A 20,907-nucleotide genomic window follows, 5' to 3' on the forward strand; every position below is an offset into this window, starting at 1 on the left:
TTTGGACTAGTAACCCAGCTTGTGTTCTATTTTCTTCATGCTGTTCTGGTCACAGATGGGAGATGGTTGGACGCATTTGTGCAGCTGTTTTTATTTTCTCCGCATTCTATCAAATGCTTTGTCTTCCTTTCATGGCCTGTCATTCTCCCTTCCTCAGGAGCTCACGTATTTCTTTTTGTCTTTGTTTTCCAGGTGTACAAGAAAAGAGAAGTGTGAGCGGTCATCCGAGCCTCGCCGCTTCGCCTCGGATATAAAGCAGTGTGTGAGACTCAGTGTTCACCCCAACAATATCTCTGTGTCCCAGTACAGTGTCATGGTGAGTGCTAATTATCAATTCTCACCTGCGTTACTTGGGTGTAAATCGCACCATAAATTATCCTTAATGAAGAATTACGAAACCCCTTTTAAGTGTTTCTGAGGATAAAGCCAAACGCTGGACATATCGACATTAGCTTTCACTAATTCAGTTACGGAGACCATTGCTCTTCTGGTTCCATCATTAATGTGATCATGCTCTTATTTAAGTTCAGCCTTTATGGATCTGCCTTTTGCACTGATGGGTTTATGATGACGCGTCATTACGATTGACCGGAATACATGTTTCACAGACATTTGTCCACTCGATATCTAATGAGATCAGACACTAACCATTTATATTGATATTATTTTAGATATATTTGAATGAAGTTCTAGTTGTTATTCTTTGATAGAAAAAGAAAAATTGGCTTCTCATTAATTTAAAGTAATCCTTAAGTATTCCTAGTCTCTTAAGGAAACATTGGCGATCAAGTCAAGTAGCCTTTTATTTTCATTTTAACTATATACAGTTAGTACACAAGCTTGGTTCCTCCAGGACCAATGTGATACATACAATACAAATTTAACAACATAAATTAGCAAAAACTAACTAGCCAACTAAGTAAGCTAATTAGCTGACTAGCAAAGATAGGACAGACTGACATAAAGTACGTATGCAATAATGATAAGATGGTTATTATGCTTCATTTTCCAACATTTCAGACTGTAATTAAATAAATTGATTTAATTTTTGCTCGTGTCCCTAACAATTCGACAAAAGAGCTTGACTAAGTGCAGAATGTAGGACATGGGACTCCTACAAATGTAGGCCATGATGTTTCTTTTAATATCTGAGTTTCCTCCTGGCTCCATCAATTGTTCTTTGAAGCATTGCTTTTTCAACTATCTATACCAATTATCATCTAAAATGACCTGTTTCATCACACATACATCTGAACGAATGATTGGGCAAATAACATAGTTGCATAAAGCAAATTGTATCATTCAAATACATCTAGAAACCAGTATAGTGGCTTGATTTGTTACTGTGATTGGTTGTTGTGTCTGCATGATTGTTTTATAACAACATTCTAATTAATATGAAATGATTTATGTATGTAAAAAGTTATGGTGTCCACATGTCCAAATCCCTAGTCAGGGTAGTTACTTTCTCTTGGTGTTTTTCGTTGGCTGATCTCAGCTAAGTGCAGACTCTACCACTCACTCATTGTGTGTGTGTGTGTGTGTGTGTGTGTGTGTGTGTGCGTGTGTGTGTGCGTGTGTGTAAAATCCATCAAAGCAGGCCATGGTTTCAGACCTTATCCTCATGTAATCCAGCACCTCCTCTGAGCCTTTATATCAGATTAGCGTCTCCACTAGAGAAGCTGGCCTTTCAGCTGATTCAGGATCTGTATTCTGGGCCCAAAATCAAAAACCCGGCTACTAGGCTGTATCAGAGCTAATAAACGTCCTAATGTCAGCATGTAAAGCAAGCTCTGATGCTTAATCAGGACCTGGATATGTTTAGATACCCTAAACCATTAACAAAGCAGTGTTTCACCATATGTAAGCATTTATGTCAACTGTATCTCGGCAACCAGTCAAAGCAGCTGTCAGGAGATTCTGTAGTAGCTGTTCACAGCCATTGAAGAACTGATGTTATCATATTGCTCATATCATGATGTCCTTATTTAAACTCCTCAGGTGTGTTCGAAGAGTGCTAAAGCCTTAAGCCTTAAGCTTCAGATAATGAGCCCGATCCTCTAAATTTTCACAATCTTAGTCTTGAGTATGCCCCTGATAACTGAGACTAATTTAGACCAAGCTGGTATACAAAGATGCATCATACAGATTAAATATTTCTATTTAACATATAGTTATTTCCATATAACATGTAAATACACTGCATGTATACAGCAGAATTATTAACCCCCCTGAATTATTTGCCCCTGCTTATTTTATTCCCCAATTTCTGTTTAACGGAGAGATTTTTTTTCTACACATTTCTAAACATAATAGTTTTAATAACTCATTTCTAATAACTGATTTCTTTTATCTTTGCCATGATGACAGTAAATAATATTTTACTAGATATTTTTCAAGACACTTCTATACAGCTTAAAGTGACATTTAAAGGCTTAACTAGGTTAATTAGGTTAACTAGACAGGTTAGGGTAATTAGGTAAGTTATTGTATAATGATGGTTTGTTCTGTACACTATTGAAAATAAATTGCTTAAAGGGGCTAATAATTTTGACCTTAAAATGTTTTTTTTTTTTATTATTATTAAAAACTGCTTTTATTCTAGGCAAATTAAAACAAATAAGACCTTCTCCAGAAGAAAAAATATTATCAGACATACTGTGAAAATGTCCTTGCTCTGTTAAACATAATTTGGGAAATATTGAAAAAATAAAAAGAAATTCACAGGGGGGCTAATATTTCAGATTTTAACTATACATACATTAATAATCAAATAAAATGTTTCATGTGTTTATTGTTTAATTGCTTGTGTGTGTTTAATATTTATGTTTGTACAATTTGCAAATATAGAGAATAATTAACCTTTTCTTTCAAACTGATATTCTTTGCAGTGCAATAAATTTTAAACTATACACAGAAATACACTACAGTGCTTCAAACTGTTACTTGACCTTTTATGATATTAGATATTTGTTTGAGGAGATCAACACAAAGCTCTTTTTTGAGTCTGCAGTGAAAATTTGGAGATTGAAGTCAATTTCTCATCAAAAGAAAACATTTATTTTGACTTTCATTTTTTTGGTGGGGGGTTATTTTACATTTGATCCAGTAGCTTTTCTTAGGCCTCTTCTCATCCAAGGTGTGCTGTAAACCACAGTAAAGCCAAGCAAGTGCATTAACCAAAGAAGATTCTTTTAGATAACACTGAAGCTCTGATAAGAAGAGTATAGCACTGGTTTAGCATTATCTTGAAGGAGGATTACACTAGTTGTTTCCGGAAAACCTGACTATAGTTAATGACTATAGATGCCCGTTCAGAATTCATTTAAATGTAGATTGATTTTATCCATACAATTTTAAGGTACAACAAGAGGTACAATAGGTAGAGTCTCATAGCTCTCGGGTCAGTCGACAGCTCTGTTTCCTTCCACTCGCAAATCCTGAAGCATAATTAGAAACCTGTATCAGCATCTGAAGTCCACGAGAGTCTGCTGTCTGGATGCATTCTTCTGTTGAGGCAGGAGGTAATCAAAGACACCATATTCCTCGTGTCGTACCCTCTGCTGTGAGGGGCCTTTTTTTGTTTGTTTGTAGGGTTCCTCTCAGAGCGGGATGATTTTCATATTTATCGTGGCCAGCAAGGGTTTGTTCGCCGCTGCTTGAAATGTAATTGAAGAAATTCTCTCTGCATCCCGCTCTAAAAGGAAAAATAAATTAAATCCCAGAGTGGCGCCGCCATCCACTGGTGCATCCTGAACTTTAATGGGAAAGCGGAAAACAGCGAAAGAGGGGGTGAGATGGGAAAAGAGTGTCTGCAACATGTCCCTGCCTTTTCATTAAACAGCAATCTAAAAACAGCCCCGGTCAGCCGTTCTGTTGAGTAAAGGGTGTTTCAGGCCGTATCACCAATGTAATGCTGAGTGCAGGGCCACTCTATGCAAGGCTGCGGCTTCCTATTAGTGTGGATATTCCGATTTCATCCACTTCACCTCCCATGATGCCCTCACAGAGCGTTACTGCACACTTCCTCCCTGCAAAAGAACAAACAGAGTCAAACTGTGAGAGGTTTTTTATTTTCTTTTTTACTGGGCAGATCTTTATTACTACATAACTTAATTATTCTCTTACATCTATCTTTTTATATCCATTTCCACATATTAATTCACACCTTTCAGATTTATGAAATTCTCTAAAGTGTAGATTTTATTATTAATTCTGAATTATTTATGAAAAAAGTATGAAGATTGTTTTTTTCCTATTTAAAAACATAAAGGACAAGGTAAAAATGCTAATAATGTTACAATTTAAAAGATGTTTTAAAGGTAATTGTAATAAGGTTTGATTTTTAAATTATTTTAAATTATTTTATTAAATAAACATAAACAAATAGGCGGCAGCTCTTCACGGTGACTACAGCCAAACTGAAAGCAAAACAACAAGTGTTCAGGCATAGTTCTCTCTCGTCCACCACTGATGTCTCTCCTCTTTCTAAGATCCAGAACTCTTCTGTAAGACTTGAGACAATTGACGTTAACACTCAAGCCCCTAGCCTTGCTACAGCAAGGGTAGATAAATCTAAACCTGGTGGGAGACAGAAGTGTATATTTTGGAATGATATACAAGATTACAGATGTGGTGTTGTGGAATAGGATGCCAGCTCATTATCTTACGAGATGATATAAAAGAATTGCAATGTCTATTGTCTTATTATGAAAGCAAAGTAAAAGACAAAAGTTGCAAAAAGGGCATTTGTTTTACGACAGTTGCTCATTCTCACACTTCTCTTTGCCATCGTCCCCTTCTCTGTTCCTCACTTCATTTAATTCTGGTGTAAAGCAACACATGTGCTTCTGAGCAAGGCTTGAAATTCATTTGAGGGCTAGAAGCTAGAGGGCATTGTGGGTAACAGAGATGACAAGGACAGAAAGACAAAAAAAGAGAGAGCAGTAGCTCTCCAGATGAGAGTCATATATAGAAAAAAAAGAGAATAAAAACTCTCACGCCGTAACCCTCTCTCTTTCTCATTCTCTCCTTCTCTCTCTCAATTTCCCATCTACTCGTGTTCAGCGAAACACATTAGAGTCAGTACAGGCTGACTGATGGCTGACTGAAGTCTCTTGATGTCTCTGGACATTTTCCTCCTAGAAGTCTAGGAGATTTGTGGCCGCTGGTTTGGTGAATGTGCGGTTGGCCATGTGTCAGCTGGGATTATTTAGGGAATGGCAGCGTGTGTTTTCTGGGAAGTCTTGATGTCTGTAGCTGGATTGAGATTTCCCATCTGCAGAAGAACTAAGCATTTCAAATCATGAACATGAGTAAATATCTGTGTTACAGCAGTTTTAGGAGCTGTTCATTCTGTGGATGGTGTTTCCGTTTGCAAAACACACCAAAGTTTGTCCTGTCCATTACTAACTTTTATTTTCTCCCCTGTCTAACTTCAGTTTGCCTTTTCTTCTTTCCTTGACAGCTTGTGCTCGAGGCTCATAATGTGCCAGAACTTTCAGCAGGGGTCAACTGCACCTTTGAGGACCTAGCAGAGATGGACGGACTAGTGGAGGGGAATCGCATCACCTGCAGTTCTCCTGCAGAGAAGGAAGTCCCACGCATCATAGTAGACCAAGGTGGGAAGATGTGCTGTCACCTACCAATCAAATACATTGGGAAATTGGGCTAAAGGCCTGGATGTTGGCTTTTGTTGTGGCAGTGTGAACCAGACTGAGACAAAAAGTCAGACTATGACAGCTTTATAATTGGAAGCACTGGATCGAGAGATCTTCTCCAGACTCTAGAAAAGCTAGATTTATATCAGAGAAAACGAAGGCAGTGTGTGTGTGTGTGTGTGAGAGAGAGAGAGAGAGAGTGATAGGCATAAACCTGAGCAGAGTTGGAAGTTTACGTGCTCATTATCTCGCCTGCAGCTGTTGACTTTTGCCGCAGGACGTGTTTTGTAATTGAGTGAATAAAGGTCGTCAAGAGGGAGGCAGTTTTGGCATTCTGTCTCCTGCTCTCTTGCCTGTCTCTCTCTATTTCAGTCTTTCATTCTGAGGCTCCATTGGCACTGAGGTTTGAGATATTTTTCAAGTAAAGTGATTGGATTGGATCTCCTGAACTGATGACACTCTTCACTCCATCTGCTCGGCTGAAAATGGTTTTGACAGCATTCACTCCAGCAGATAAGAGATGGAAAAGATTTTTCAAGAGAACATTTTGTCGTCCTCTTTCACACTCTTGTCAATGGCGTTCTTTCGCCTCTGTTTTCTCTCGACATGCTTGGTTACCCCAAAGTAATTGAAATGAGCGCACATCTGGGCAGCTGTCTAGAGGCTGGTAATTTTTCATAATACGAAAACGTCTCAACAGTAGAATAATGAAGATGCGTGCTTCTGCAGAAACAGGGGAATACTCTTCCAAATGTGTTTCCAGTGTGAAAACAGCTAGAAAAGGGGAAACAACTATGTTAAACACAATAAGGTACAAGGTGAAACAGAAGCAACAATGTTCATTCAGCGTGCCTACATAGAAACGCCTGCAAATGATCTTAGTAAGTGGCACAGCAGCCTGGATGTGAGGTAGAAAGAGACGTGCACAGGGGTGTGAGGTCTGTGAATAATGATGCATGCAAGTCTCATTGGGGATGTGAGGCTAGTCAGACCACCATGAAATTACAGGTCGGCCCAATCTGCAAGGGCCTGGAGCTCAAAAATACCGCAGTGCAAACACACTCTCACGCCACTGGATAAGTATACTATTACACACCTGAGGGTGCACACTATACACACATTACTGGATGCATCACCATCACTGCAACTTGTACATTTTCCCCCTAATAGTGGGATATATCATAAAAAACAGTAATGTTGTGGATCACACTTACACATGCCCTCGCAGTTACAGGTCATTTGTTCGCCCTTCAGTTTCTTAGTGTCATGGTAACCAAGTGTGTCCTGAGTGACTCATTAAAGTCAGACACACTGCAGCGGGTGGCAGGGGATCTGCACATGCACACCCTCACACACACACACACACACTCCGGAGATGCCAGCCATCAAGGTAACATTTAAGTGAGCTAATTAGGACAGATTCATTGTCAGGCACACTTTACAGTGATTGATGAATGATTCGCTCTTTGTTAAAAAACACCACACGACAGGGAAGCACAGTGTGTTAGAAGAACAAGAAGTTGAAGAGAAGTATTTGAAAAGGCGAGACAGGAATAGATAGAAAGTGGGGAAAAAAGTATGATCTTCCTTTGAGAAGGGAGATGTCGTGTCCGGCATGTTGAATTAAACATGAGCTTCTTCATTAGCTCAGACAAAAACACTCTGAAGATGGGCACTTTTGTGCCACATTTCCATTAACTCGTGCAGGTTTCTTTCTCTTGCTCCCTGTCTCTCTCCCTCTTCAAGGATGTTTTCATCAGAAGGGTCTTGGCTCTTTTTTGGCATAGACTGCTTATTCTTTGCTTCACAAAGCTGCTCCATAACCCACAAACTATAAAATGTACTTGGTATGGAATCTTCATTTAGTTTCATTAGTGTATGAAAGATATTACTGGTCATTTTTATATATGGTATGGTATTCTAGGCATGTAAGACCAACTTCTACCTACTTCATCAGGGAAAATACTTAAATCCCCAAAATATGCTAAACTCCAATTCAAGTATTTCAAATTGCAAATGTTACATAAAAGTGCTTTCATGTAGCTCAAACTCTATAAAATGGTACTACTTGTTTTAGTTTGAAGTAAATCAGTTTCACTGGGCTTTAATCAAATGCCTGTCTGGGCAGCACAATAGCAACAGATTCTAAACAGTGTTTTCCCATCACCTCTTAGGTGACCATCAGATTGTCCAGCTCTACCTCAAGTCAAAGGAGACAGGATTGGCTTTTGCCAACACTAGCTTTGTCTTCTACAACTGCAGCGTTCACAAGTCGTGAGTATCTTTGTATTGACACTGACACATGCAGCAATGTAATCTCTGTTTTCAGGAAAACTCAAATCGTGGTAATCTTTTTTGTCCCAGATGTCTGTCCTGTGTTGGAAGCCCATACCAATGCCACTGGTGCAAATACCGTCACACATGCACTCACGACCCAAGCAGCTGCTCTTTCCAGGAGGGCCGTGTCAAACAGCCAGAGGTGAGTTATTTGCGATTGGTCACACATCGGGTTTTGTAATTGGCCCTCATCATTCTCAATTGGACGTAATTGAGTTGATTGGTGCTGAGGTGCAGTTCAGGTCACATCCTGATTGTGAGAAGTTACCCAGCATCACCTTGTCAAATTGAACCACTTCACATGCATCTAATGGATTTGAATTTGACTTAATTCTCAGTAAATCCCTAACATTTCTGGATTCCCACCAATATCTTATTCCGTGTAAATTATCAATAATATTGGCACCAATCTCATGCCTCAAGGCCACTGCAGGCCTGTCAGATAAATTAAAAGCTGCTGTTATGGCTCAGCGCTTTTTGCTGAAGCCAAACTCTTTCTTAGCTCACTCTGTGATGGATGCCAAGAAGGGTTGAACTGAAGGCTTTTTTATCATTGAAGTGCCCTTTAATTCTTCCCCAAGGGTCTACACAGCATGAATCACAATGTGTTTATTTGATTTTCATCATAAAACTGAACAGAAAAACACAGCTAGCATGAAGATACGATTATGTACATCATGCTCATCTGCTTAGCTTTGAAATGCGTAATGAATTATGAGGACACCTGCCTCCCAGGGCTATGTGTTTTAGCCACACAAATGCGTAGCCTCATCATTTAGCATTCATTAACATCACTTAACAGTGTGTTTCTCAGCCTGCCAGTATTTGGCATTGTAATTATCAAATGGATGCGCACTGTCAATATTGACCAGCTTAATATTAGGATTCCCTATTGTGTGTCAAGCGACTTGCACACAAAGCAGGGACTGAATATTAGCACATGCTAATGACATTTCCACTGGATGTTTTTGTTTGATTTTGTTTTAAGGCTGATGTTTTGTCTGGTTAATGAGTTTAATTTGGATTTCATTAACCCCTTATGCTGGAGGTCTCAGATCTGCTTCCAAATTCTGGGTGGCTTAGAATTAATGACCAGAGATGTTTACTGTGCAAATCCTCAGAGCAGACACTGACGACTCAACTTTGCATGGAGAAATGAGATGACCTTTTGTGTTGACCTTCCACAGATGAATTTCTGTGTTTTATACCAATTAAGGGATTGCTGAGAGTGATCTGAATAATCCAGGCTTCTCTTTCAATGGATATTGGAAGTGAGAAGCCCCCTGTAGTTGCAGCTTGTTTAGTTATGCACTCCTGAGATCTGGAGAATAGTCCACATTCACAAACAAAACGTGCCGTTGCATCAGAAAATCATCTCCGGAAGGATTTAACAACAGTTTGCCATTCACAGTCTCTCACTTTTAAACATCTGATGGGTCTTCTTCAGCTCTCTGCTTTCAATTTATGTGACACTTTTTTTGTTAAACAACAACAGCAAAAGATACTTCACTTCTCAGTTAATTAAATTGTAATATGAATTCCCAATTGTACATAATATTTAGATTTTTGCATGATGTCTTTAATATGGATTATGTAATTAAGTTTTGTCATGTGTATCAGATGGTTTGATGTAAGCCGTGAGTAGATTCATTTAAGACTAGTACATCTTGTCATATTATCTTTTCTTGTTATTATCATCTTTTTGCGGTATTATAGAAGTAATATGGAATTAGGGAATATTGAATTTTGTTTCCTCAGCCTAGTGCTTTGCTTTTATTTATTGGTAAAGACTGTTATTTCATCATAGCACAGCTAACCTAACCGATGTACTCTCTAAAAGTCTTGATTTCCCCTCTGTCTTGAATGTGTACTTGGGAAGTGCTGAATCCTGTCAGTCGCTGACTGTCTCGGTCTACTATGTTTCACTCTTGGCCACAGGCGCAATGCTGCATGACTAAATGCATGCCTTTCTGACCCAGATGTCCACTGCACTTTAGCAGACAACTTCTGTTATGACTTGGCTTTGTACATCCATTTAGGAAGTGCAAAGTGCCAGTTCATAGTATGCCTTACTGATGGGTAATGTGAAATTGTGGTGTAATTTTGAATAATAGATGCACTTAGTCAATTTTTTCACACTAGACAAATTCACATGAACCTTTTATTTTGAAGGCGTATGCTTAAATATGAATCAGACAAACATACATTTGAATATAAAGTAAAATTGTAATTTGACAAAAATATATCAGCTGACTCAATTGTGGACCATAATGGAAAGGGACGAGTGACACAGAAAAGTAAAGGAGAGAAGAGAGGGAAACAGAAACTGATCAATCCAGTAAACTCTGTAACATCTTTTTAAGATGTTAATTGAGAGGCACAATTGGCATCTTTGTGCAGTTGAGCTGCAGATTGTAAGTATGAGGATTTGGGTCTGAGTTCAGAACCATGAGATGGCCTCTGGTGTGCCTGCAGCCCTCAAGGAGGAAATTTGAGGTAAAAATCATTTAAATCGAGATGGAGAAAAGGCCAAGATGGGAGGGAAGCAAGAATGAAAACAAACAGATGAAAAGGAGGAAAGTGTGAGGTGGAAAAGGATGTGTGATACCACAGGAAGTAAAATGTGGCATGCAATGGGCGGGGAGGGTTTTCGCCTCTGGCAGTAGGGAGGCACACTAAAGCATAAGGAGTGCAGGGAAGCCTAGGTAATAATCCAGCTAACACCACGAGAGCTGTAGAGAGAATTAGGTGTTTCATCTTCTACACAACTGAACGCTGCCATTATGCATACATACTCAGACAGCTCTAATTATGGATCTATCACTCCGTGCCAGCTCGCTACCCTCTGTTCTCTGTGCCAGGGCATTTCTTCCCCGCTTGCGCTCAATGACTATCTTTGTCTCTGTGCATCTCTAACAGAAGCTCATGCACTGAACTTCAATCTTTTCCCCCCACCTACAGTATCTCTTTCTTCAGTTTCTAATTATATCAGTCCTGGTTTGTTGCAGTTGACTGGATCTCCTCGCCAAGTAGTAAACAATCACGAGCCCAATAGCTGTCTTTCTTACTCCACATCCCTTTGACAAACACATCATTATGCTTCAGCTCACCCTCGGGCTTCTCTTGCTCAGACCAAGACTGTAAACACACTTTCAAGATTCTCTTTTAACTGTAAAATGTCTATTTTTAATAATAATTTTCTTTTTTTTAATCAAACCCTGCTTTGTTTTCCTGCCTCAAATAGGCCTTGGGCAGGACTTGTCAGATTTGACACAGTCTCGAGTGATTTGTCATGAATGCATGTTACATTACTGTCTCTGCATTTTCATTAATGTCTCTTACAGTGAGACTCCTCAGCTGTATCTAGCTCGAGGCTACAGGAATCATTCTCTTCCTGGACTCAATGGACACTGCCTCTTTTTCTAAGACAGGAAATGTGGCCACTTTTTTGATCTGCATTAGTTTAGTTCAAAGCAGTGAGATCTAGTGGATGTTGATGGTCAGGGTAAGAGATCTAAAGGTTGCTGGTTCAATGTCCAAAGTGTAGCTTTCGATGACCTTTACCACTGTTTCTTGATCATTTTTGGTGGTATTCTTTGGTGAAATTGTGAGTTTGAAAGGACCTTTTTGAGAACAACAATAGGAAATGCATTTAATTTGTTCCCCGTCCTGCTTTCTCTCTCATTGTGTCTGTCACTGTTCTTTCTTCTCAGCCTCCTTGTACAGACTTAATAACCTGGCCCTAGTCTTCAGTGTCTCATAAGACTCTGTATTAAAGCCTCCCAGGCTTCAATTATACTGTTGTTATGCTTGGAGTCAATCTCCTTCCACATAAAACTGCCAGTGAAGCCCTGCTCATCCATCAATAAGAGGCGTGGAGAGTAAGAGGCCAGCTAGACACCTTCCCCAAAGAAGAAAGCACTGACCAGAGAGACTTGGGCGTGGATGGGCTTGAGATATTGATGTTTTAGTGGGCAGTTTTCCCTTGTCTTGTTTTATTTATGACTAAGACCACTGCCAATAAACATGTTCACATTATATCAGGGTAATGTGGAGATAAATCCTTGGAGGGTGGTCTGGTGAAGACTTAGAAGGGCCCTTGTAGACCATGGGGTTTGGTAGCTATTATGAAATTGCAGTGGCTCTGAATGGGGATTTAGAGACCTGAACATTGACTGAAAGCCAGGTCGGTGAAGGGCTGTCATTGCTAGAATGGATCTGTGGTTTGCACCCAGCTTTTTACTAATGACTTTAATATCTGGAATCTGTGTTGGTGGAGATATAAGGGTCGGGTAATGGGGTGTGTGTTGTGGTGTCTATCCTGTTTTATTTAAGACTGCTATTATGCATGTTGGTGGTGTATTTGTTTTGTTTTTTTGGCCTATGGAGATAAATGTTTATGCTTACAGGGTGCACATTCATGTCTAGTAAATTGAAACACTGAGTGTCTCTTGTACTGTAAATATCCTGTATGAAAGTAAAAATGAATGGGAGCTTATGCCTAACCTCATCCCCATTCAAAATATTACCTTGCTGCAGTCAAGACTGCAGCCCATCTTTAAATTCACACTCAGTATTCATTCAGCATTCTATAGCCGCTTTGGTCCAGATAGCACCTCAGTTTGTATCCATCTTATAAAAGCCGCCTGGGCACTTTGAATGGCCTGCACTGCATAAATACCACTCTGTGCTTCCTCGTTGATTTTTTTTGCATAGAATCCGAAAGACAGCACTACATCAGACTTATACGAGTGAACTCTGGGACATAGAAGGGAAAAAACACTAAAGAGTTCTTTATCCTTTTTCTTTAAAATTACATCTTTTTGTCTGGTTGAATTAACAGCACTCACTTTTATTTCTTTTTGTAGATAGCCTCTCAAATTATCTATAATGGCTTTTTTAAACTGTGCCCCAGAGCAATTCAGCCATGCTAATGAGATTCAGACCATAGTTATTGGCCCGTCCTTTCAGCCCAAGAATTAGACAGTAAGGGAGTCTGATGCTAAGAACAGGCCCACACCCATTCTGACGGAAACATATCAGGGATTTTTTTTTGACAAGATTAATTTGTCTTTGTTTTGTTTATGGATACTTACCAATTTAGATTTTTTTTTTCAACATTGCAGTTTGTTCTTCTTTTTCAGGAATGTCCTCAGCTGCTTCCAGCAGATCGCATCCTGGTTCCAGTGAATGTGGTAAAACCCATCACCCTTCGGGCCAAGAACCTTCCCCAGCCACAGTCGGGTCAGCGTGGGTACGAGTGTGTGCTCACTATACAGGGTGTAGAGCAGAGAGTTCCTGCCCTCCGCTTCAACAGCTCCAGTGTACAGTGCCAGAACACATCGGTAAGACTGTGCTTGTAGGGGTAAAAAAGGGTTCAGTAAACGTTTCAGTCAATTTGTCTGTCGACACAAGGGTCCTTCCAGAAGCAAAGCACAGAATTTTAAGCAACACAACAAGTAGTAGACATGATAAAAGCGAACGGCTGTTTGCAGATTTTGTTAGAGCAGCTTATTTTAGTCGCAAGTGCGTTGTGTCCTGAATATTTAGTGCATGTCTGCTTGTTGTCCCAGCATCAGCAGTGTAGGGATTTTGGAGGACTCTCCACAGTGCTGTGATGACTTACCCGAGGATGAACCTGCCAGGAATGATAAAAGAGTTCTACTGGCATAACACAACTAGTAAATATGTGTCTCTCTCTCTCTGACTCTGTTCCCATGGCTACAGTACTTGTATGATGGGATGGAGATGAGTAGCCTCCCTGTGGATCTGACGGTCATCTGGAATGGAGACTTCAGCATTGACAACCCAGCCCAAAACAAAGGTGAGGCCTCTGATCCAGCAGTCCTGCTAGTACCCCTGGAATCAGTCTCCATGGCAACAGACTTGCAGCATCCATCACCTGATACCCTGCTGGAGTTGAATGCAGATAGTCTCTGTTTCTACTCAACTACTTCCTCTTCTCTTGATTTCACTTTTTTGATCTTATTCTTAACTTAGTATATAAAGACCATATTCTTTAGGTGTTTAGGTTAACCTGTGTGTACAGCCAGTTAGATATGTGTGGTCCGAGGCAGCCATTCTTTGGGCAACAAACATCTTGTACAGAGAGGAAAAGCCAAATACAGAATGGCCAATAAAACATATTACATACTGTAATAGAACATGGGTAACATATTGCAAGTTATGTAAAAAATCATTTGAATCAAATTAAGTACTTTTGTCATAATTTGATACATATCTTTATTCTGATGTTTTCGGGTATTTTATATTTTGTTCAATTTTTTTTTGCTTCAAGAAAACTGTTTAGCAATGGTGTAAGAAAAATCATCTTAATATGGTATACAAGTTTAATTATCAAAATATTTTCATGAAGTGGATATGAATAAGACCAAAGTTTCTGCATTTAAAAAGACACTGGCCAGTAGAGGGATATTCTGAATGATAGTAGAAGCAGTTTGAGCCTTTGGAGATTTTTAAACAGTTATGCTCAATGTCTAGAGGAAAAGTTCGAAATACATTTTCTTTGATATGAAATTGGATTTGGATTAATTTTAAACATGCTCCTGCTTTAAGTCAAATCAATGAATGTAGCACAAATGCATGTGAGTGTGTTATTAAAGAGATGCGTGTGTCTGTGTGAAGGTTAGGCTAATTTAAGAGGCGAAATAAAGTATGTGAGAATCTTCCCTCACTTCCCGCTGAGGGGAAACCGCTAAGGGGGCAGCAATTGATGGACGGTTCATACAAGCATCTAATAGCAATTAAAAATGCCTCTCTGGTTACCATGGAGATGAAACATAACATTGTTGTACCAGAGAGGGGAGTGTAGGAGAGGACCAGTTATCTTCTGAGTTCTGAGGAAGCGAGCAAATTGGAAACTATATATACTTTCTGTTCTGTATTTTTCATTGTTTTAGAAGTATTTTAGACTAACTTGTTTTGATAGATGTCCCGCGGGTTTCCAAAACTGATGTGACCTTTGCCCTCCCTGTATCCCCAGTCCACCTTTACAAATGTGATGCGCGGAGAGAAAGCTGTGGACTGTGTCTGAAGGCTGACCCCCTCTTCGGCTGTGTGTGGTGTAAGGGAGAAAACCGTTGCTCTCTGAAACAACACTGTTCTTACCCGCAGAGCATGTGGCTCGAGCACAATGGCATCAATAGCAAGTGCACGCACCCCAGAATCACAAAGGTAAAACTACTGTGCACTAGTACACCATGAAAACATTTTCATTTCCTGGTTTACATTAAATTTAGCATGAAAGATTTTCAATGTGGTCACAGACTTTTGGACCCCACTGAATACAGTGTACAGAATATATAGGTCACAAATCCCATGGCATAGGGTATCTCTTCTAGAAATGAGCCTGTATTCTATGACTGGTTCAGGATGAAAAAATTCGCAATGAAAAATGCTGAAGACGTTTTACTTAAAGCTTAGCATAAGATATAGTTTAAGTTCATAAGTTCATCATACTTAGCATAAGTTTATAGTTAGTTGTCTGGTTTGTTCTTAGTGCAGTATTATGTCCCACAGGTACAATAAAAGCCTTGTAGTATAAACTGAATTTACAGACACGCTCAACTTCATCATTCAGTCATTGTCATATGCATGGATGGTTATGGTTAAGCAACATTTTTGAGGTGAACAGCATGTTCAGAAAAATTAAGGTGATTGAGTACCAAATGGTTGTACTGCTGAAAGAGATATGATGAAAGTGTGACCGTGGGCACAGAATAGTGAGGGAGAAAAAATGCTGAGGAAGAGTGGATGGATGGAGAACATAGAAGCCTCTGCACTACCAACCCCATCTGTAGGGCCCCATCAAAATGATTGATGAACATAGTGGAAAGGGAGCGCTACCTGTTTGATTGCCACAGGCTCTGAATAACGGACAACAGATGTGTCTGAAGATTATTTATCAAACCTGTTGGCACAAGAAACTGCTTATTCACATTAAAATACAAATATGGAATGAAGTGGAAGATTCAAGAAATTGTGGCATATGTTTTCCCACACTCTGATACTTTTTAAAATATATATTACCAAGGCTAAATCAATGAGTTCACTTGCCATAATCTATACATATTTTGCAACTAAGCATATTTGACTATGTTTTTGGTGCTTATTTATGTGATACTTGCCGACATGATACTAATGTGGTGTTGGTAGTTGCTAAGGTGTTGCTAGCGTTCTATGGGTGGTTGTTTGTGACTGTTGTTTACATGCCTAGGTAACAAATGATGTGATAATTTGATTTCTGCACTTGTCTATCAAGTATTTTCAGTAACTGTGTTATTTATTGGGTGAAAATGATTTAATCTCTTAGAAAAGTAAAAGCAGGTTTAATAAGATGTTTACAAATATATTACCTGTTGGTCACTATTGTCACTTCAAACATCTCTAGTTGTTTGTTTGATCATAGCTGAGGTTCTTAAAAGCCAATTAACACATTGAAAGACTGAAGACTGGAAGTAAGCCAAGCAGAGCTGTGGGTATTGTGATGAAACGTCCTGGACCGTGCTCTTTTATTTTTTTTATTCCATCTCCAGATCTGAGCTCTTCTCATGCCTCATAAATACTCTCATTCTCTCTGATTATCACTCTCTGCATCTTCCTTTCAATTGATTTACTCACAGGTCGTAATGTATTCTAATGCACTCTATTACGGTGACATTGTAGATGAGGAATCTTTCACTGACATTGAAGTGGATGGTGATTAAGTGTTTTTCCTCCAACAACCGTCAATTAGCTTGTCAAAGTCACAAATCTAATCAACTCCCCATCTCCTAATGAAAAGAGACTACTCTGTTACTCTCTCCCGCTCGGATTCATTTATGCTCCTGCTTCACTCTCAGCAGAAGGTTGCAATTTTACAGTGACTTTTCAGTAAAGCATCAGTGAGTCTTATTATTGCACTTTCAATAAAGCTTTTTGGGACATGTTCAAATATTATGATATACAGAGGCAAATGTTTAAGGCCCTAAGGGTAAAGACATTATTAGGATCACAGAATAGGGATACTCTGATTAAATTGGTGTACTAATATGTGCTTTTTATAGGTAATGCTCATATTACCTTGGCATGTTTAAAATTGAAACACAAAGTCACTGCTTTTAGGATATCAATATTTCAACAGCACACTGAAGCCAATAAAAGTTAAGATCAGTGCAAGTGATGGGTTAAAGGGAAATTACCAGGCAGCTAATGAGATCTCTCACCTAAAGTCGGATCCTTATCTGGCAGAAAATAATGACACAGCCAAAATGTTAACATGTCTATATTCCCCTTTGAGATCTAATGGTCCCTCGTTTTGCCAAGACGAGGAATTGGTGTCCTACATTTGGCCTAATAGCCCAGATGTCAATGTACTTATACAGGGCTCAGCCTCAGACATGTGGGTCATGACAGTCCGAATGTTTGATAGTCTTTAGTGTTGATGGATAGACGCTCAAAAAACAAGCTGTTCATCTTGTGTGGTTTCAGATGGAGTGACAATGACCTGTATTATTAACAAACTTATTTATAGAAATTCACTCTGGGAATGAAATGCATGTTTCATTCAATTTCCCTTTTACTTTGAGAGTTTTTGCATTTTCAGATCATGCAATAATGTTACATGTAAGTGTATACGTATATACAGTTGTAATAAAATGTAAGTGAGCCCTTTGGGATTACTTGGATTTCAGCATAAATTTGACAGAAAATGTGTTCTGATCTTCATCTAACTGGAGGAAACTTAGTTGAGGCTTTGCTGCCAAAGGAGGGTCAACCAAGCTTCACATGTTGTGTTCAATAAAAACATGACAAGATATCATGTTTGCGTAGTGTTAGTTTAAGCAGATTGTGTTTTTCCTATTGTTGTGACTTAGATGAAGATCAGAACACATTTTCTGTACAATTTATGCCAAAATCCCAGTATTCTCACATACCTTTTCTTGCAGCTATAGAAATTAATAATAACCTCACCATGCAGAGACATGGAAGTCTTCACTTAACATCACAAGATATATTTTATGGCATGAGAATTGCCAATTAAGTTGTTATGTATGTTTTTTAGCTACTACATGTGAATGCACCACAAATGCCTTCCTTTAACAGTGTTTAATGAATCGGCACTCAAGTGTTCCTTGTGTTAATGGTATGACACCAATGACAGCATGAAGATGCTAGAGATAGCACCATGCAAGTGCATTACAGATATGATGATAACTCTAATCGGTTGGATGTGGTGCTGCTTAGCATCCCTAGGAGCAAAGAATAAAAGGTGTTTGATCGCTTGACATGCAAAGATGAAAATAAGCATCCTCGTGCACGCCTGTGTTTATATTCCAATCTTAGCAGCATATGATTTTACATGCTGGTGTCGGCATATTTTTTCCCAGACGCCGACTCTGTGTTCATAAATTAGCATGGCTTTGTTTTTGCTATAGGCAGGACTCGGCTGGCTCAGCTGGCTGTGCAGCTGATCATTATTCACCATAAGCATGCAGGCTTTGCTGCTCTGACAGAGAGCGGCCCAATTATCCCACTGAACCAAATCACTCACAGCTTCTCTCGCTGTCGCCCACCCCTCACACCGTCTCACAATCACTGACTCCTGCAGGTGCATGAACGAATCGGTTGCTGAGTCATTCTCTACTTCCTGTTGGATCGTACCAATGATGGAAATGCTTGGGGGGAGTGTGGCAGCTCTCCATGCTGTTTTTATTTAATGGGAATGATTGCCTGTAACACTTCCCTGTCTCTCAACAGATCACCCCGCTTCGAGGACCTCGTGAGGGGGGAACACTGGTGACTATCCGTGGGGAGAACCTGGGTTTGGAGTTCAGTGAGATTAAAGATCATGTGAAGGTAGCAGAGGTGGAATGTACACCAGTGCCTGAGGGATATATCCCAGCAGAACAGTAAGTGTGTCTAAGTTCTAACACTTTGAGATATCCAATAGGCAGGTTTGACATTTGACATGTGAGTTTTTTCTAATCTAATGACTAACTGAACTAAAAGAGGCCATCTCACTTAAGACACCCCTGTAGATTTGTTTTAAGTATCCAAACATTTGTTCTTTACAGACACAGCTGAGTTTGCATAATGCAGGCCTATTAAATGTTGCCAAGAACGCTGCATCTTTTAAAAAATGGCTGATGTGGATTGGCAGTGAACACAGTAAAGCATTAAAGAAACTTTTAATCTGAGGTCAGGATGGCAAAAGATAATTATGCACTATTTGGAAAGCATTCAAGAAACCCCTGCTGACAGCAAAACTTCCCCAGTATTATTGTCCTGATCTGAAAAACCCACTCTGTCATTCTGTGTTCCTTTGCTAAATGCTGTGCCAACACAAGTTTATTTTTCTTATAATTATTTGGATGCCATGATAAGCCAAAGTACTGTGGTACTTGAGAAAGTTTAATATCAATCATGGAAGCATAAGGAAGCAGAATAACTCATTCATGCGAACTGTTTATCCCAAACATGTATTATTATACAGTGCTTCCCACACATAGACTTTACCTGGACGGGCCGTCCTGGTATATTAACAGTTGCTCAAGTACATTTGGTGACACTTTATTTTTTTTAATTATTATTATTTTATACTGTCAATAATAAAACATCTGTAATTGATTAACCAGTAGAAAAACTTATCTCATCCTACATGTTACATATCTACTGCTCGGTCTGTGTGCGCAAGAATCTGAGAACACTCCCCTACAATTACATATGCCCTGCAGAGACCCACATGATTATTGTTAAAGTCATAATTTGAATGTTTCACTTGCGATTTTTGTACTATTGCAGAAATGTTCTAGTTGATTGATTACATAATGGTGTGTTCTACAGGATTGTGTGTGAAATGGGAAAAGCTGAAAGAAGCCAGTTTGCAGGATATGTTCAAGTATGTGTTGGAGAGTGTCTTCCTGAATTCATGGCCAAGTCGTCTAAGTACTACTATTTTGTGGTGAGTACCTCAGAAAATCACTGGCTGTAAAATAACCCCCAATGACCTACTGGTCTGTCTACCATGATCTCGATAGTGTCTGTATAATTATAAGGCTTTGCCACTTTAGGTCTAAAAGTGCCTGGATTTATTGTTGTGTCTATAATAAAGACTGAACACTTTGGCCTTGTAGCCCTGCTGATGTTCTTAGTCATATCAACAGGCACTTGACCCGACCAAGTCAGCACCCAGAGAGGCTAACCAAAAAACTCGCATTTCACTGCCACTTTGCACAATTGTTTCCTCCACACAGAATCATGTCCAGTTTTGCACAGGCAACACAAATTTATTTAACACTTTCTTTGATATGGACCATGATTTACACAAATAATTGATTAATATAACAGATTTAAGCTTAAATGTTTTCATTATTTATTTGAAGATATTAGAGTTGCACGTAAACCAATGACTAAAGGTCAATATACAATCTAAAAGAAATTGGTTAGTTTTAAAGTGCATGTCAACTAGAAGATCAGAGAATTGAATATAGGCTGTGATTGTATTTTAGCACTCCTTCTCTCACTTACAGGTAGTGGTTAAAGCTTTTTCTGTCATCGGAGAAGCAATGGCATTGCAGAAAGCAGATTTCCCAATTTTTAATAAATAAAAACTATTATAATTACCTTGCACAGACTAATTGTAAAGCAAAGAATAGCAATGTGCAGTAAATATTACCATACAAGACGATTATATTTTTAAGACAAATTAAAAATATCTTTCAGCAGGTACGATAATATGATATATGATCTTGCCATCCTACACTTCTCTTGCTTCTAGTACTTCCAGTGCAGATGCTAATATAAAAACCCATAATCAGATTGCCATCCAGTCATACAAATGAATTGAGCCTCAGTGTAATATTTCCCATTATAGAGACATTTTATAGCGTTTATCAGTTTTATGCAAAAC

At 39.1% G+C, this 20,907-nt stretch overlaps 1 protein-coding gene across 2 annotated transcripts in view; it reads left to right on the top strand.

Moving 5' to 3' along the window:
• The window catches only part of plxna4 (plexin A4), a 223,119-nt gene that overhangs the window by 168,835 nt on the left and 33,377 nt on the right, over positions 1-20,907 (top strand). For both annotated transcript variants that reach the window (XM_056455758.1, XM_056455759.1), the window contains exons 6-14: positions 193-316; positions 5,468-5,621; positions 7,835-7,934; positions 8,025-8,139; positions 13,142-13,342; positions 13,725-13,821; positions 15,001-15,191; positions 18,756-18,907; positions 19,842-19,959. In XM_056455758.1, coding sequence (XP_056311733.1) covers positions 193-316; positions 5,468-5,621; positions 7,835-7,934; positions 8,025-8,139; positions 13,142-13,342; positions 13,725-13,821; positions 15,001-15,191; positions 18,756-18,907; positions 19,842-19,959 — 1,252 coding nt within the window. The remainder of the gene's footprint in view (positions 1-192; positions 317-5,467; positions 5,622-7,834; positions 7,935-8,024; positions 8,140-13,141; positions 13,343-13,724; positions 13,822-15,000; positions 15,192-18,755; positions 18,908-19,841; positions 19,960-20,907) is intronic.

The sequence above is a fragment of the Danio aesculapii genome, chromosome 4 (assembly GCF_903798145.1).
Source record: "Danio aesculapii chromosome 4, fDanAes4.1, whole genome shotgun sequence".
NCBI lineage: Eukaryota > Metazoa > Chordata > Actinopteri > Cypriniformes > Danionidae > Danio > Danio aesculapii.